General features: G+C 47.4%; 4 protein-coding genes across 10 annotated transcripts in view; 2 read left to right on the forward strand and 2 right to left on the reverse strand.

Annotated features, from left to right (window-relative positions):
- Positions 1–4193, reverse strand: part of LOC105562151 — an 18822-nt gene extending 14629 nt beyond the window's left edge. For both annotated transcript variants that reach the window (XM_012012729.1, XM_012012731.1), the window contains exon 1: positions 3447–4193. In XM_012012729.1, coding sequence (XP_011868119.1) covers positions 3447–3524 — 78 coding nt within the window. In that variant the 5' untranslated portion in view covers positions 3525–4193. The remainder of the gene's footprint in view (positions 1–3446) is intronic.
- A 1007-nt stretch (positions 4194–5200) lies between these two features.
- LOC105562152 (mannose-1-phosphate guanyltransferase alpha) lies at positions 5201–8394 on the forward strand. The gene is made up of 5 exons (XM_012012732.1): positions 5201–5933; positions 6487–7063; positions 7143–7419; positions 7626–7890; positions 7964–8394. Exons 1-5 carry the CDS (start codon positions 5894–5896, stop codon positions 8062–8064), a joined length of 1260 nt encoding a protein of 419 aa, XP_011868122.1. The 5' UTR covers positions 5201–5893; the 3' UTR covers positions 8065–8394.
- Positions 8395–9118: 724 nt separating this feature from the next.
- LOC105562155 lies at positions 9119–13813 on the forward strand. Of its 2 annotated transcripts, XM_012012739.1 has the most exons (10): positions 9119–9485; positions 9864–10148; positions 10229–10432; positions 10516–11070; positions 11153–11328; positions 11404–11482; positions 11545–11868; positions 12102–12610; positions 12687–12910; positions 13031–13813. In XM_012012739.1, exons 2-10 carry the CDS (start codon positions 9942–9944, stop codon positions 13267–13269), a joined length of 2517 nt encoding a protein of 838 aa, XP_011868129.1. In that variant the 5' UTR covers positions 9119–9485; positions 9864–9941; the 3' UTR covers positions 13270–13813. The 2 variants fall into 2 exon arrangements, with proteins under 2 accessions (XP_011868129.1, XP_011868128.1); XM_012012738.1 differs by lacking the exon at positions 9119–9485 and having other exon boundaries at positions 9829–10148.
- Positions 13335–18037, reverse strand: LOC105562153 (cytochrome P450 6k1-like). 5 transcript variants are annotated; one of them, XM_012012733.1, is made up of 7 exons: positions 17941–18037; positions 16064–16160; positions 15253–15998; positions 14884–15108; positions 14442–14719; positions 14167–14347; positions 13335–14075 (listed from the first exon to the last, which is right to left on the reverse strand). In XM_012012733.1, the coding sequence occupies exons 3-7, from the start codon at positions 15890–15892 to the stop codon at positions 13909–13911; spliced, it is 1491 nt and encodes a 496-aa protein (XP_011868123.1). In that variant the 5' UTR covers positions 15893–15998; positions 16064–16160; positions 17941–18037; the 3' UTR covers positions 13335–13908. The 5 variants fall into 5 exon arrangements, with proteins under 5 accessions (XP_011868123.1, XP_011868125.1, XP_011868126.1 ...); XM_012012735.1 differs by lacking the exon at positions 17941–18037 and adding an exon at positions 17299–17875; XM_012012736.1 differs by lacking the exon at positions 17941–18037 and adding an exon at positions 16384–17055.
- Between the last annotated feature and the right edge of the window lie 546 nt (positions 18038–18583).

Below are 18583 nucleotides of genomic sequence, written 5' to 3' on the forward strand. Positions count from 1 at the left end.
TCGAAAACGCTATAACCGTCCCGTTAGAAAGAGACAAAAGCCGTTCACTTTCAGCATTTTCACTATGTTGCAAGATACAGAATTGACCCCCTGCTCCGAATGACCTCGCAGGAACACCTTCCTTAAACGGGGATAAAACTTGGCGCACCACCCCGTCTAATCCTAATAGTACGGTGCATTGACCAAACCTTGGTTAAACATTGGCCCAATGTTTGATTACATTGGGCCAATGTTGAGCCAATGCACTATGCTATTAAGGAACTAATTGCAAGACCGATGCGGTTACGTGTACTATTCTCAACTACATCGACGGTAAGTGAAAAGATGATCGCGCTTTCGCAGAAGGTAATCGCGGAAATATGATTCCATCGAGAGCAACAAGAGTTCCGCTCGTTAACCGCGACCTGCATCGTTCCGAGGGAGGGAGGACGATCATCTTTTCCGTCTCGTCGCGATTATTGACGAGCGATTCCTCGACGGGACTCGCCGCGGCGCGACGCGCGCAAAAGGAGCGAGCGACCTTGTCAACGTAAAAGTGTTCTCGCGGTAAAAGCGAATCGAGCGCGGACTCGGACGACCGCGCGGAAGGCTTCCCGGCGCGAGTATCGACTCGCGTCCGTCTCCCACCAGCGAGATACGCGAACTTCGGTTACATAAATCGCGACGCGCGTCGTCCCCCGTCGAGAGCGAGGGAATTAGATAAAGGGCTCGCGCGATTTTGCCCCTTTAATAGACACCTTACACGGCCAATATTAACAAACGCTGACGATATTGTTGATCGCGCGTGGTTAATAATGGCCTAGTTCACATCGCGCACTTGATACGCGTATCAAACGGTGCATTTGAACTGATCAGCCAATGACTAAACCACTTTACTAGTTATTTACTATTTGTTACTAATTGATACGCGTGTCAAGTGCACGGTGTAAACTAGACCATTGATGTGAGATATTGACGGTGGTCCGGATTCTCGAGCATCAGTGTCGGCCCTGTGGTATTCGGGATATCGATAGTAACACCGCACGCCTCTCGTTTTCCTCGAATGGCTTCGAATTGCCCCCAAAGTAAAGCGAGATAAAAAAGCTGGCTAAACATGCGTACTGTCGGTATCACTTATTCAACAGATTCCATATTAAGGGGATGCTGGAGCGATTCTGCACTTTTGGCACCTTTTGCTCCTAGAACCGTCAATTCGCGAAAACACTTGTGAAATATACAAATTATGTGGCTTTTGTGTACGAACCGACAGTGTCCCATTATTCAATTTAAGTGAAAGAAGAGCATGGTATTATTGAAATTAAGTTTAGGGGTTTAACAAAAAATCTATTCACTCAAATAAGTTATAGGTTACCTTAACCTATAACTTATTCGAGTGAATAGACTTCTTGTTAAGCTCCTAAACTTAATTTCAATGATACCATGCTGTTCTTTCACTTAAATTGAATAACGGGACACTATTGGTCTGTACAGAAAAGTCACATAATTTGTAAATTTCACAAATGTTTTCGCGAACTGACGGTTCTAGGAGCAAAAGGTGCCAAAAGTGTAGAATCACTCCAGCATCCCCTTAATGATCAGTAGATGGAAGTCCTCTATTACGAGATAGGTTTCTAATATAAGATAGCAGGTTTTCAACACCCAAATTCAATCACAAGTCTTTTTTCGCAACCACTACACAATCAAACAATGAGTTTTCCACTAAACAGATTTCGCCCCAAGGGCAATAAATTCACGGCGGAATCAACTGACGATGCCTGTTAATTTAGCAGATACCCCGCTATCCCATATTAGGATCTTATTCCATAATGGGGACTTTCCTCTATTATTGACCGTGCAAGGTCAATACCAACCAGGCAAGGGACCTACTAGTTACATCATGATCGGTATTCGTAGTCGGATCTTATATTCAAGACCGTCTTAAATTTATCTAAAGATGCTGCATGGAATATTTCCTTAGCTATGGAGTATCTGCAGGTGATCTTATGGCGGTCTTGAATATGAAATTTGACCATGATAATCTCTTTAGGTTGCCAATAATAAATAACAATGGATCAGTTTAGTCGATCTTAACTGGAACCATAAAATTTGACTATGAATACCGGCCTACGGCCAGGGCGACCTTCGCCCTTTGTTACCGCGAACTACCTTCCGGTTCTCAAAATTTCTGAAAAATTCTTCACGTGCACGCGCGCGCCCAAGTTGTCCGCAAGACTCGTGCGTGGATCTTTTCTTCTGGCGTGAACTCGTGAAAAGTGGAAAACTTGACGAGTATCGAATTAATTCGTCAATGAAAACGTAGACTGTACACGAGTTGACGGCGGAGGAAAGGGTTGACGAGACGAGTCGCGAGTCGGCTGAGCCTAGGAAAAGCGAGGCGAAAGTTTGCCGAACGCGCGCGGCTGCGTGGAAAGAATTGCTCTCAGCTTCGCGGAAGAGAGAAGCGCGGCGGCCGGATAATTCAGAAGGTATATCGATTGCTCGCCGTGGAGCGTCGCCTCGCGAATCGAACGGACGCGAGCGCGCCAAACTTTCGGGGCTCCCGATATCGATGAGGAAGAAAATCCTCTTTGTTCCCCTGCCGGGGGAGACGGCGGGAGGGAGTCGTTTTCGCGCCGGGCGGCCTCGGCGCGGCGGCACAAAGGAATCCACGAGGTTATCGATATATTTATAAAGATGGTGGCACGCGGGGACGTCCTCGGGGGAGAGACTCTCCGCGTCGGCGGCCGTCGCGCCTTCCGCGCGAAGCGATCAACAAGTTCGCGGTAGACGGGAGCGATTAAATCGCTCGCGAGAACGCCGGCAACTCGAGCCTCCCGCGACGAATTTCTCGGCCACCTTCGGCGAGCGAGCGAGGCGCGTGAAGAGGAAGAGAGACGAAGAGAAAGAGAGGGAGAGAACCGGGCAGAAGGAAGGAAGACGGAAAGAGGGCGCGGAGAGACGGCCATAAATGGAACTTTCGACTTTCGTACTCGCTTTCCTTCCCGTCCCTCGCCCTTTGTTACCGCAAACTACCTTCCGGTTCGCGAAATTTCTGGAAATTCTTCACGTGCACGCGCGAGCGCGCGCGCATGCTTAAGTTGTCCGCGAAATGCTTGGCGGATCTATCGTTCGAGTTGCATCTCGAACGATCGATCTATCGTATCGACTCGGAGGGAGCTTCGCGACTCGGGGGGGCCGGCCGTGAGTCCTCGTGCGCGGGGAGAAAAATAAAAGCTTCCCCGCCAATTTCCAAGGATAAGCGTGTCGCGAGGAGGCGGAGGAGAAGGTGGTGAAGGAGGAGGAGGAGGAGGAAGCGGCGACGGACTTGCTTGCCGTGCCTTCCTCCCCCTTCGCCCTCCACGGTCCGTCCCTCGATCGCTATCGCACACGCAGCATCGCAATCTCAATCTCTCTCTCTCTCTCTCTCTGTCTCCCTCGCGCGCACACTCTCGCTCTCCTTTTCTCACCTGATGCTCGAGTATCGCTCTCTGCAGTTTCTGTTGCACGGTGACGATCTCCTCGTGCAGGCTCTTGGATATTTCCATGCTTCCTGGCAGGTGGTCAGCACGCAGTGCTCCGTCCTTGGCGACAACCCTGGTGGCGGCGGCGGCGGCGACAACCCCGATGCGTCGGGCGGCGGGAGGCGGGAGCGGGCGAGCGCGACTGGCAACGCTACTCTCGAGGCCGCGACTCGGACGAGCGACAACGGTGGAGCGGGCTCGCGACGCCGTTCTCGCCGTCACGTCGCGTCGTGTCGCGTCTCTCGTCTCGTCTCGTCCCCGTCCGCCCGTCCGACCGACCGTCGTTCGTTCCGAACTTCGGCCGTTTCCTCTCCGAGCGATGTTGCGCTTCGTCGCGACGCGCCACAAGCGTGCGCGTATGTGTGCGTGTCTCTCTCTCTCTTCCCCGTTTCTTCCTTCGCACTCCTCTCCCCTTTCCTCGTCGATCTCGCCGTTTCCGTCGCTCCCTCTTTCTTTCTCGCCCGAGCGCGAATTTACGCGACGCAGACGCACGGCACGCACGCACGCACGCACGCACTTGTTTTACGTACGCGCGATCTCGCCTCGCACTTCTCCCCCCCCGGCCGCGGCGTACCGAGTCTCGCGGACACAGAGAGTCAATCGCTCGTCGTCGGCGGCAGCGGCGGCGGCGACGCGAGCGTTTTACGCTGCCGTCGGCGCGCTGCGCTGGCCCTCGCTCGAATGCGCACGGCCACACCGAACCGAACTACACCGAACCGAAGTTGATCGCGCGCGCCCTCCTCGCCCTGCCCCCCTCCCTGCGCCGTCTGCGCGTCGTCCGGCGCGGCGCCCTTCGCCGCCGGGCGGCGCGGGGGAGTTTTCGCGCGCCGCGAGCGATTCGCCTCGGCCTCCTCGCCGTGGCTTTTTCTCGCGTTCACTCGCCTTTCTTTATCCTTCTTTCCGTTCCTTGCATCTGCGGGCCGGGCTTCGTGCACTCGGTGCGCTTGCTCGCACTTCCTGCACTCGAAACGCAACGAGCGCATTTGTGTGTATATGTAATTGGACAGCGCGGGGTGAAGGAGCGAAGAGTGCACGAAGAAAGTTCAGCTGCGGGGAACAAACTTTTTCCCCCTCCCCCGACCGCCACGCGATGAAAGATAATTCCCCAGGTGAATTCCCCTAGCGCTGCCAGCTCGCGTGCCGCCATTGGACGATTCTCGCGTGTCAACAACATGGCGCGTCGGTTGTCTACACTTTCCTCTCTCTCTCTCTCTTTCTCGTGTTATTCCGTGATTCGCAATTGTGGTTAGGTTAGGTGACGGCTTCACATGGTGGTATTTTTAATTTTTCTTCGGTTTTTGTATAAAGTCGTGCACCCCCGGCTTTGTTTTCACGCGTACTTTACTCGTGCGGAAGAAGTTTGCAAGTTTATAAAGCCCACTTCAAATTGCTCACGAGTAAAAAGTTGAAAATTTCTAATACCAATTTAATTCTTTATTATTAGACTTCAGAACTGAGTGTTTTAGACACAGTTTCGCCGACGTTGTTCAACGTTAAGCTTAGCTTACTTCGTTCTTTGTCTTTTTCCAGCTGTTACTTTCGAAAGGGGCAAACATGAATTAAACTAAGATTAAAGTTGAGCGATGTTTGATGAAACCGGGCCTTAAGTATGAAAACGTTCTGCTGTGCAACTTATCCTTTTAATCTCTTTTATTTTTATTAGATTTTATCAAATAATTAATCTCCTAAAAAGATAGAAAAAGACAGTAAGTTAACCGACATTTGTGCGACTGACCCTCAAACGAGTGAGCGAACAAATTGCAAATAACTTGTCACGTTGCGTTATGAAAAATGTCAAATTAAAATTTCACGAAAGCGCAGCATTGGCCGTACATATAATACATCCATCCCGCACATCAAAGGTAACAATCATTGGTAGAAATGGACGTATGAGAGCGGCACCTTGCGCGGGGCGTTCGCCGCGTCAGCTGATCGCCGTTCGAACGGACTTGCCGAGGGGGGAAAGCGGCTCGTTCCTTCGCGCGAGTTGCTCGAGGCCGCTCGAGGTACGAGGCAGGGCGTCCCGGAGTTTTCGACTGACGGCTGATGTAACCTACGACGCGGGGGTTGCCTGGTGGAAGGCGAGTTTCCCCGGGATGCGGCAGCGTCCGCCGATTGCTCGCCAAGCGCGGCTCAGCCCGAGGGGAGGAGTCGCCTCTCCTGACGAGCCGCTTGCGCGATACGCCCGCCGCGTGTCGCCGAGTCGATTCATCGAAACCCCCGTACACCGATATCGTCATCGATGACACGTCCACACGTGTACGCAACATGTCTGCGTGGTGCGGCCACTCGTTAGTCTCCCTCGCTGTCTCGGAGGGCTCGGGCGATCGCCGCTTCTCGCGAGGATATTTCGGAGCCGTTCGCTCGAGAGGGACGTTCGACCCGCGCTGATCATGTTGAAGGCCGTTATCTTGATCGGGGGACCATTGAAGGGTTCGTGCTGGTCGTTCATTTATAAAATGACTGAAATCGAGATTTGTGGAATCTATGTTGACGTCGAAGTTACACATAGTTTGAATTTGCATTTTTATCATCTTTTTGAGATACAGCTGATACTTTTAACGTTGATGTTTATATGCCACGTCTTCACTCATCGGTAGATTGTTAATTTATTATTTACGCGACATCTACAGTCCACCAGGTAGAACATAAAACTCGCGACGACTTTATTTGTCATCTCAACATCACTTTGATGCCATCCATTGCTCTACTTGGATACGTCTTCGATCAAAACTTTAATGGAGCCTTCCATTTAGCGGCACAGGTCTCTTCTCAACAATAATGAACAACAAAGCTGGAGTGGCGCTTGCGACGACATGTGTCGCTAAACAGGAAAGCTCCCAACATAGATTTCATTTAGCTAGTTCTATTTTTGTTCATTCATTATTGTTGAGAAAAGACAGAAAGACTGTTGCGTCGACGTGTGTCGCCAAGTGGAAAGTTCCCGGCAGATTCGTCGATTTACCAAGTTTGTCTCACCTCGCAGGGACTAGATTCAGACCCCTGTCCCTGGACATCCCGAAGCCGCTGTTCCCGGTGGCCGGACTGCCCATGATACAGCACCACATCGAGGCCTGCACCAAAGTGCCCGGTCTCAACGAGGTGCTGATAATCGGGGCGTATCCCAAGAACGGCCTGGAGCAGTTCGTGCTGGAGATGTCGAGTACCTACGGCATAGTCATTCGTTACCTGCAGGAGTTCACGCCGCTTGGAACGGCGGGCGGCATGTACCACTTCCGCGATCAGATCCGCTCGGGCGACCCGGCGTGCTTCTTCATCATGAACGGGGACGTCTGCGCCGACTTCCCGCTGCAGGAGATGGTGGAGTTCCACCGCAGCGGGCGGGCGCTGCTCACGATCATGGCGACGGAGGCGACTCGGCAGCAATCGTTGAACTACGGATGCATGGTCCTGGGGAAGGAGGGCGAGGTGGCGCACTACGTGGAGAAGCCCTCGACGTTCGTGTCGACCCTCATCAATTGCGGAATATACCTCGCGTCCCTGGAGATCTTCCAAACGATGGCGGACGTCTTTCACGCCAACCAGCAGCAAGATCACATAATGTAAGCTTGACGTAAATTCGCCCCGCAACGCGATAAGAGAACGGGAACATTCATTCTTCTTTCTGCCGCGGAACCGCAGGCAATTGTGCGGCAACGGGAGGGATCCGGCGCACATCGCGTTCGAGCAGGACATACTGACGCGACTGGCGGGAACCGGCCGGCTGTTCGCGTTGCCTGTGCTCCGCTGGTGGTCGCAGGTGAAGACCGCGGGCTCCGCAATCTACGCCAACCGGCATTACCTGGCCCTCCACAAGCAGAAGCAACCGGACCGCCTCGCCTCCACGAGCAGCAATCGCTGTTACATTATAGGCGACGTGTACATTCATCCGTCGGCCAGCGTGCATCCGACCTCCGTGGTATGAACTGCGTACAGATAAATTCTCTGTTTAAAGTAATAGAATACGATGCGATTACGTTAGATTGCACGCAACTTCAATGTAAATTAATAAGACTTTTATTGCATGTAATCCCCATTGTATTCTATCTAATATTTTAAGCAGGGTTGGCCTCGCTGGCCTCGTCAAACCTGCTCTCATTGATATGAAATTTCTGTTCCCCGTAGCTGGGTCCAAATGTGAGCATCGGCCCGAAAACGAAGATCGAGCCTGGCGTGAGGATCAGAGAGTCAATCGTGCTGGCCAACGCACACATACAGGCCCACTCTCTCATTCTGTACAGCATCATAGGAACGGGCACCAGCGTGGGCGAGTGGGCTCGCGTCGAGGGGACTCCGTGCGATCCCAATCCCAATAAACCGTTTGCGAAAATGGAGAATCCGCCGCTGTTTCACGCCAACGGCAAGCTGAACCCGTCCATCGCGATACTCGGTAAAGCGCGACAATGTTTCTACACTATTTCCGTCTAGCATCACGTGGCGATTGCGCGTGTATTGCATTTCAGGTACCAGCGTCAGCCTGGCCGCGGAAAAGATTCTGCTCAACTCGATCGTTCTACCGCATAAGGAACTCACGCGGAACTACAAGAACGAGATTATTCTTTAATTGCCTGCAAGAGAGACTGCAACGTGCTAATGATTTATATATTAATAAGAGTCGCACAAACGATAAAACGCTAGGTATATACAACGTACTTTTTCGAGATTTGCTTTTCTATTGAATTGTGACAAATCGTTTTGTATCATAAGATGTTAATATAAGATTTTTATATAACGTATGCGCGCGGCGACTCCAAGCTATGTACATAGGGGCAGTGGCAATGGCACAAAATTTTTACAACGTACAGGCTTGTACATATCATACGCGTATATATGCGAACGTTGTCAGATGTATACAAGAAAAAAAAATATATTACTCCGTATTTTCGTAAGTGTATCAATAACTGTTTAATCTTCGTGGATTTTTGCTCTCGTTGAAAATCACACGTGCGCACGCCGTGCAAGATCGTGCGTTGGAGCGAAGCCCCCCCGAACTCGCATTTAGCGCTCGTGGGTATCGAGGCGATCGGTACGCGGGAGGAAGAATAACCGGAAAAAATCTGACGGAGGAGCCGGGTACAGGCCGCCTAAGGTGAGGCTCGCTCTCGCGTTCCTCACCGGCGGCGCCAGGTGTTTGTAAAGCGGCTGCGATTGTATGCGAGCGAGAAAAGGAGAAAGAGAAGATGAGAGGTGGAGAGAGGAGAGAGAGAGAGAGAGAGGCCGAGAGAGCGAGCGAGCGAGCGGTATTGTACGCGTGAGACAGCCGCATTGAATTGCACTGAATCAACAGGTAGATCGGCGGATCGGTATGCGTGGGACGACGTTCTCGTGCGCGCGTTCTCTCGCCCTGGCGCCGGGATTTGCCGTGGATTTCCCCCGCGAAAGATGCGGCGCGCGGAGCAGCGCGATACGCCACGACGACGACGGCGAGTCTTAGGGCACGGCAAACGAGCAGCGGCGGCCGAGTAGCGGCCAGCGAGGAGGAGGAGGGAGCGGCGCTCCAGGTGGAAACGCGCGTTCTCCAAACGTGTGCTCCGCGGCAAATTCCGCGCATACCAACGCCGCTGATCCAGCTTCCCCGCGAGCGGCGGTGGTGGTGGCGGTGGCGGCGGCGGCGGCGACGGCGGCGGCGTCCGGATCGGGAGAGTGATTTTTGTGATCGCCGTTCTCGTCAATGACACGCGCGGAATGCGCTGAGCGAGCGCGCGATCCCACGCTGCGCGCTATACGCGCCGACATTGTTGCGCGTCCGCCGCGTTGTTGCGCTGGCCTTTAAAAAATCCGTCCGTGCGCGTCTTCGCGACGTCGAGCGAGCGAGAGCGAGGGGTGTGCGTTTTTGAATGCGGCGCAGGGCAAACGCGGATCCCGCGACGCCGCGCGAGAGCGACAATTTCGGCCTGACCCCGGCGCATAACGGACAAATGAGTCCGCCTGTGACATCGTACGTCGTGACTTGTTTATAGCCGTCCAGGCGCGAAATTCCTGCTGGTAATTTCTCTTACGTTTCCGACTGTAAAGGACAATTCTTTCGGTTTTATGTATTCAGAATTTATTAGGAGACACGTTAATTTTTTAATTCACTTGTTTAAGAAGAGTGTTTTGTGAGATTAAATTGTGTGAAGAGAGCAATGTCAAAAGAAGAGCATTATAAAATTTAAAGTGAAAAATAGCGCCAAGATAAAAGAACAATATAAAAATATCTAAATCTTTTTATTCTTAGTTTATCTTCTCTGATTGGAATTAATGTTTTCCCGTTTGAAGGAAATTAATTTTACTCAAAAATTAAAAAAATATATATTATGTTTCCTTTTTCATTTATTATTTAATTATTATGCAATTTAATGATATGTAATATTTTACTTACAGGAAGGGGAGAGTATAGAATGATAAAAGTGAACTAAAAAAAAATTGCCAAATATTCCAAATGGGCAATAAAAGCCCATTATGGCCCAGTGTCATCAGCCACAACATCAGCATGAATTTTTGCCCCTGTGTGACGTACTGTTCAATATTATTTCATTAGCATCCTACTTCTGCGATGTTGTCTTCGATTTTGCCATGGTGTATGCCCTCGCCCAACAAGCCACAGCACCACCCATATTGTTTCCATTGAGCATCACTTTTATAGCGACTTCCCTATTAATTTCTCAGGTTTGTATCTGAAGGAACGGATCCTGCATTACCTTTAAACTTGCTATTTTACCATAACAATGTGTACTACATAATCGTAGATCGTTAGCTTGCGATGGTACCTCTGGGGAGCTAGAGGTAAATTAACAAACAGCGGGTCAAGCAACTGTCACGTAAGTCCAGTGAAGAGGATTGGCAACTGGACCGTAGGCTGTGTTCTGTTACTCCACTCCACGCAAGTCGGTGTACTATGGAGATACTTCAAATTATTTATCCCAGTCAATTTAACTTTTGTGAAGCACGAGGTATGTAGTTGGGGAGAAGAGAACGTCCCATTCGCCGTCTCTCTCTCTCTCTCTGTCGTTTCACGTTAGTCTCATCGTCGCAGGTACGGGAGCTCTGTGTATTACGGCTGATACACGCGTTCTGTGAGGCCGCTCCGATGCTACTTCTGCAGCTGTACGTCTTGTTCGGCGCTACCGACGGTGCTGAGACAGAGGCCGGGAAACTGAAGGAGAGCGACGGCAAGGACGGCAGCAAACTGAAGGAGCTGACCCTGGTGTCGGCGGGACTCTCTCTGTGGAGCGTGTGTTGGGCGGTCGCCAGCTTCAGCAAGGGTGCCGCGCGTCTGCGTAATCTGGAGCGTTTGGTGCTAACATGGTTGGGCGTGCTGGCGCAATTATTCTGGCGTTTGGGGACGGTGAGCGCCCGCGTCGGAGCGCTGGTCGTGTACGCGTCGCTGTACGGCGGGCAGTGGCTGCTGATCGTGATGGCCCTCCACTGGCTGTCGATGCTGACGTGGCTGCTGCTCACGCCGGACGGACTCTTCCACGGCGGCGAGCGTCTCCCTCTTCTCAGGAAGACTTTCCTCGCTTCCCTCCTCGCCTTTGTATATATATTCGCATACGTTAATCTACACGAAACGAATCATCGTCAGAAAATGGTCAGTAGCGCAAGGGCACTGAGAATTATTACATCCGAGAGGCAATCTATGTCGCGTTAATGTGTAATTTCTGCCCTCTCAGGTGATATTTTACACTGTTATGTTCTTGGAGAACAGTCTACTCATTGGCGTGTGGATAGCTGGTATTAATCGTGCCGACCTTTTGCCCCACCAGCATCATCTACACCCAGTTACTCTAGTGCTTATTCTACTAGCTTTATTTTTCGGTGGCATGTTTTTCATGGGTCTTTATTATAGGTAAGCGCGACGTTTCGTTCAGTTTTATTAATTTCATATCGACGGTCGCGTTACATCTCTCCTCTCTCGTTGCAGATTTTTTCACGTGAGAAGGTTGAGGTACGAGGCTGGTGGCAGAATGACTGGTTCGAATCTCACCACGCTGTCCAATCAGGTATGACGCGAGACGGATCTCGCTTCTCGGAAGCATCGTCACGCAATGTTTCCTACTTTCAGGACAACGCGGAAGAGAAGCAAATAGATTATAACGAGGGGAAGAAGGTCAACATCAGCATCGGCATGAGGAAGGTTAAATTAAGTAACGGCGGTATACCGGGTGTGTTCAATTGCCGTTTCGCGAATCCGACGGTCGTGAATCCGAATCGCAAGAAGAAGAAGCCGACCAGCTTCGTACCACCGCCGCCGCCGCAATCGCAGACGGCCACGGTGATGAATTCCATAGCGGCGATAGGCGACTCGAAACAGTGGCTCAACATGGGCAACGGATCGCGGCAATTAATTCCGTTTTGGAAGAAGCCCGTGTCCTCCAATATAATGCAGGTAGACGAGTCTGCGACAAATCTATTTGCTAGTCGCTGCACGGAGATAATTTTTTCTTAAAATTCACCCTAAAATTCACAAAGTGTATGGTAAAATTTCAAAAACTCTCATAAAATTCTTCAGAACGCCGCGTCGTCCCAACGATTACACGATTCTTCAGGATAAATTTTAAGAGAAAATTCTCCCCGTGTGCAATATGACTGTTGTCACAATGTAATTATCTCTCGATGCAGAACGACGGTTCTAACGGGCGCAAAAATGAGACTGACATGGCGATCGGTGGTTCGCTGAACGTCACGTTAATACGCGAGAAACTGAAGGAGAAGAAGCAACAGCAGCTGCGCGAACTGCGAGCGATACAGGAGGAGATCAAGGAGGGCAAGTTGTTCCCACCCCCTTCCGCCTCCACATCGTCATTCTCGTCATCACCCTCAGCGTCTAATCAGCAACCACCGCCGAATACCAAGTTGCACACCTCCCCGAGTTCCCCGCTATTCACATCCCCGCCGTCGTTCTTCGAGCAGAATGGCGGTAGCGCGTTATCGTCCTGGCCACCCGTGAAGATGCACTGCCTCTTACCACCGCCGCCCTCCTCCCCGTACTACCCCAACTCGCATCCCTCGAATCCATGGAGGGCGGCGCCTCAACGGGAGCGCGCGGACACGCCGGAGATATTACTGGCGCCGCGATGCCTTCCGCACCATTATCCCCATTGGTCACCGCCTGGACACCTCGGTCACAGGTAAACAGAGCTCGCTCTCGAACGTCTGGACGATCGAGTCCGGATGAGTCGACTGACTCAAATTCCATTTCTTCAGATTGCACGCGAATCAGAATGGCGTCGAAGAGAGTTCCAAGGGCAAGGGCGACGGGGAGGCGGAGGTCAGCGACATGGAGGGCAGCCAAGTCTCGTTACCCAGGAGTTACACGCTGCCCCGCGAGTTTAAGTACAATCCTAACAGCGCCGCGAGGGAACGCCGCGCGGGAAATAATAAGATATCTTCCTCGCGCTTTTACCTGCCGTCCACTAATAGTTCTGACGGTGAGTTTTCTCGTTCATTTGTTAATCGTCTATACTGCGTAACGGAAATGTTTATGAGACAGTTGAAATTGATCAATTTTGGACTACACTTTTATTAATGCTGACAGTTATTTCTTTTAGGCGACGTAGATAGTGCTGATAACGAGGACGAGACGGACTCGGAGGCGCAGATGCAAACCAATCACGGTCATAACTATGACGAGATCTTGCAGAGGCGTCACGTATACGAGGAGAACGACGCCGCTGGTCCTAATATGGAGTGCGGCGCGTCTAACAATTGTTACTCGAACAATTCCCATGGTGTCCTGCGACCGAATCAATTACTCAGAACGCGAGTGAAACACGAAACGAAACTTTAAATTATATCGCGACACGTAATAGCAAATGCATGGGACGTGCGAATACAATGTTCAAAACCATCCTCTGGGATCTATCTCTCTCTATTAAACGTTAACAGTACAAGACTGTTGCCCTCGCAAAACGATATATGTAGCGGTATAGTACATAATATGTGCGCAAGAGTACATTAAAGATATTTCTCTTCTGAGAGTGTATTAGTATGCGATGTAATCTAATATAATCTAATTTAATTTTTCCGCGATATTTTTTGCATAAAATTGTGCAAACGGGGAATCGCGACCTTCAATCAAGCATATAATTAAGTACATCTCTTAGGAGAGAATACATAACGGACGAGTATAAATACATGACCTACTGTTAAAATTCATCACCGACGGTTATTTTATATAATGCATAGTTACCTGAGTATAAAAATCGTACATCTTTCATTCGTATAAAATACATCTGCGTAATGATAAATTAATTTCCGCGAATATAAGGTATTACACTATTTAAAGAGATATATTCTGTTATACAATTTGTAAATATACGACCTTGTGCTAACGTTGCGTGTTTTTCGTTATCTTCTTTATTTTACTTTTGTAAGTACTAAATTAGATGACACTTGATATCTTTAGCTACTAATTTTAAGTTGGGACCTAATTGCGTTTCTCAAATCGCACGTGCAGACCATCGACCACATATGTGAATACGTGGATAGCGCTGTTGTTTAAAGTATTTTCTTCGCGAGGGAGGAGAGACATGGTGTAATTGGAGACAATAGCAATTAACGCTATTTTTTCAATTAACATGGCCAATCTCTGCCCTAAAATTTAATATAAATTTGCAATAATATGCGCATATAAGAGAAAAGAAAAAAAATGACGTATTTTTCGAATCAATATTTTACGACTTACCTATGCATGAACGTGGCCCGATACCGAATGCTAAATTTTCGTAAAACTTTTTGTCTTCCATCTTTGCTCTCAACGGAATAAAGTTTTGCGGATCGGAAAAGTATTTGGGGTCCTGATTGAACGCATTTATAGAGATATACACTGAAACACCTTTCTCAATTGTTAATCCAGTGTCTGGCAACTAAGAATAATTTAAAAAACACATAAATAGTAGTTAAGGAAGCTGAGAAAACATGTGGAGGAATTGGCTCAGGCACATATGACGTGTCACTCACCTCGTAATTCCTCGTGGCTATTCTATCAATGACGGGTAGAGGAGGGTGTAATCGCAGCGATTCAGTTATAACACTGTCCAAAAAAGGTAACTTATTGATCAGATCCTCGGTAAATTCTTTTCCTGACAGCTCTGTCTGTATCGCGTTGTACAAAGTGTCCTGGTGTTCCGGATGACGCGCCAGATTGTACAGAGTAAAGGCGAGCGCGGTCGCGGACGCTTCGAATCCGGCGATGTAAAAACTGGTGGGATGTGCCAGTAAATTGTCATCCTCGAACTCTGCAACGTTAAACGACCAATAAGCTTCCATAATTCTCTTAATCATTTATAATCTCGGTGCAATAGACATTATATTGAAATTCATGATAATAATAACAACAGAGTTGTATTACAAATCACGTAATGATTGTGCACTGTTGAAATTTTACAGGTGCGATCTTTACTGTAAAGGGGATTTTGTTCTCCATTTTTTAACGCCAGCATGGAATCTATCATGTCTCCTCTTTCTAACTCCAGCTTTTCTCTAGCGTTCATAGACTCCCAGAAAATCTTGCGAAGATAATTCGCCGGTTTTTTAATGATTGGCGCGACTAAGAAGTCCCAGTCGGGAATGAAGAAGAGAATAATGAATACGATGCCGCGCATAAAACCATTGAAGATCGTTGTGCCTGAAAATACGTAATTTATAACCCTACATGCATAAATATATAACAGATATAAATACATTATATGCTTCTGTTTTAAACATCTACGATTATTCAGGGAGAAATAAAAAATGTTCTGATTCGCAACAGGTCGGCGCGTGGTCGCACCGTTTTTCCAGAAGGCAGTCTCCTTTTCGTCGAACGAATTTATATTGACGCCGAACGCGAGTGAGGCCAGTACGTTGGTGGAGTAACGGCCGCCGATATCCTTCACTTCCCACTTGCTGCGACCGGTCTCGTCCACCGGCAGTTTCTCGATGAAATCTGTCATGAACTTCCCGCACTCCAGCATCAGTGGTATCATGGCCTTCAGTTTCTGCCCGGTCAGGACCGGGGTCAGCTTGGTCCTCACGTATCTCCATCTGGGCTGCTTCATGGACAGGATACTGTCGAGGCCCACCGAGTCCCTCTCGCTGCCCGAACCGAATCGCCGGTTCGGGAAGACGTCGAAGTCCTTGATCATCATCTGCTTGATCAGCTCGCGGTCTCGCATCAACAGCATGGGCTTGTGGAAGATGTAGAAGCCGACGTAGGGCTCGTCCGGGTCGACGCTGTTGTAGATCTCGCGCATCACATCAGACGGCGACTTCTTCAGGGTGATGCAGTCCTTGAAATTGCCAAAGAGCACATGCGTAGGCGGGCTTTTCACCCCGCGTCTACTCCAGTAGGACAGCCTGTACTTGGCGTATGCGTAGAGGAGGCTGAGGGATATTATCAACGCGGTTGTACAGCAAATCAAGCAGCCCATCTTCGACAGAATCTCTCGTGTTATCCGTTGTCAATTTATAAAGTTTCTTCCAGTTGTCTTCTTCAATCTCTCCCTTGTAACTCAGTTTCACGTGCTACCTGAGGAGCTAAATACAATTTGTTCTTACCAACTGAATGATTTCGATAAGTTTAATCGCTTAAATAAACTCACCAATTAAATTATTATGGAGCAATGTTGGTCACATCCTCACAGATAGTGCGATAAGCAGTTACGTGAGCGCGGCTTAATGTGACTTGCGCAGTTATTTCTAAAAATAATATACGATAAGGAAATTGATATAAACACATTTCACATCACTAATAATCGAAAAACAGTAATAATCCCTGAATTTTTGCTCAGTCTCAACTTTTAATCTTAATACGCAAATGCTATAAAGTACCATCTAACGACTAAGGTTGTAAGCAATATTGTATTAAAGAAAATATGATTACTGAACAATTTTATTATTGAGTAATGTGCGTAACCATTACTGTTGATCACCAGCATTCGTTTTGTCGCGCGAGCTCAGAAATACGAGTTCAAAATCGTTACTGTAGAACGCAACACTAGGGGTCTGTTTTTTATTGCTGCACTCATGAACTAGTGCACACTGGTGCAATGAGTTGGAATGATGTGACAAGTAACAGTAGCGCGACGTGTTCGCACAAGTTTGATGTCAGAGAGGATATTGATAACATATCAAATCTCATACACGTTTTATCTAATACTTTTATCTAATACCGAAATCTAATACCTGGTACTGGCTCACATTGCCCTAATCCGTCTTCTTTGACTTAAACACATTGATTATTGCGAAGACTGTAATTAGTATTATCTAATACTATTTTACCTAATACAAAATACAGAATTACAAATTTACTGCCACTTAAAATATTATGAAAACATTATTAAACAGAATGTTATTGTTGTTACATTTAATGATGAAGGCATCAATATCCACATAATTTTTTAATTATAAAAGAGAAAGATGATTACGCGCTTGTAACAAAGAAAATAAAGAATTTTTTCTTAATGAACATTTTGAAGCACATTTTATACCTGATATTAACAATTTTACTTGGATTGTTTTAAACAAATCTGATTTGGAGATGGCTTACATTTCTGAAATAAACTCTTTGCGTAGTGGTGATAAATATATTACAAAAAATGGCCATAATTTTATGAAAAAATGAGGGAAAATTTTATTATACATATACACATATATTTTATATGTATGTATGTATATGTATATGTATATATGTTCGTATGTATATATGTATACAATAAAGTTTTAAACCTAAAACTAATGTTATTTTTTTATTAACAATTACACATGTGCGCATATGAGATGTATCATTAAAATGTAGCACTATCGAACTATCGAAGCAGTCAACTATTCCCCTTACTTTTAACGGTGATTGGGCAATTTTTACTGATTACGGCATAAGTTCACGGTTACGGGGTTACGGCCTTGTATAAACCACCAGTCTTCACAGCAGAGTAGGTCCACTCTATCGGAGTACATTACTTGAGAGATGACGGAGCATGACTGCAGTAATGTTCTCGCAAGTAATGTTCTCGTGTAGCAAAATCCGACACAAAATTCTCATAGCATTATGCGATTATACATGACAATCCTTTTTACATCACCAAAATACACGCGAGTCTATTTATATGACTATTTCAGATCACTTGAAAAGGACCAAAACCCATGGTCGAAACGTAGCGATGTTTAAACATAAAAATTGCGGTCAACAAAACTTGATGTTGTTAATTACTGCTGGCGTCCCTGAAGAATTTTCCTGTTAGTTTATTAACAAAGTAATGGTAATTCTGCAGTTTAGCTACACCAGCACAAAAATCAACGAGATTAAGCTCTTTCGACGCGTTTTTACACGAAACAATTGTAGACCCTGGCAGAAAAAAGTATCGTTCTACTCCGCGAAGCGAGATATTAATTGTTGAAGCCGGTGATTCGACAGGTAATGAAATTCAAGCTAAACTGAAGAATTACCAAAAAGTTAATGTAAGAGACAAATTATCAATACTTATGTCGTGTCGTCGATTGATTCAGCTCCTGGCTCCTATATGTGTCCGCATTCTTCTGTGCTCCTCTTCTTTTTCAACTTTCTTTTTTATGAATGTTACGAAATTGCCCCGCCCCGTATTGCTAGGAAAGCCGCTTTCTGACGCATGCGCGTTCAAGCATCAGTACAGTATCAAATTAGAATTTACGTAGGTCCTGTAGGAAGCCTATTTTGATGCTTCTTATGTCTTCCATATAGTTCTTTTAATGATTCTTTCAGCAACATTTGGATTCATATTACACAAATATGGAATGGCACATTTATCTCTTAAAGATTGTAACTCCTGTAGAAACATCAAATTAGGGCTCCTACAAGATTCACATAAATCCTAATTTGACACTGCACTGATGCTACACTTGAACACGCGTGCGCAAGAAAGCGACTCGCCTGGCTAAATGAATAAATAAATAAAATTAATAGTAAGAATATACTGCGCGTTTTTATCTCTCCCGTGTTAAAAACATGTGTATGTAGAAACTTTAGAACGAGATAGCTGACAGTTGAGTGGTCGCCTCATCTTTATCTAATAAATGGCGGGTAACACAAGAGTAAGGGGAATGACACTGACTGATTTTTTTACATTACATTACATACATACCCAGCA

Source organism: Vollenhovia emeryi, unplaced genomic scaffold (genome assembly GCF_000949405.1).
Source record: "Vollenhovia emeryi isolate VEMERY1.0 unplaced genomic scaffold, V.emery_V1.0 DF939194.1, whole genome shotgun sequence".
Classification (NCBI taxonomy): domain Eukaryota; kingdom Metazoa; phylum Arthropoda; class Insecta; order Hymenoptera; family Formicidae; genus Vollenhovia; species Vollenhovia emeryi.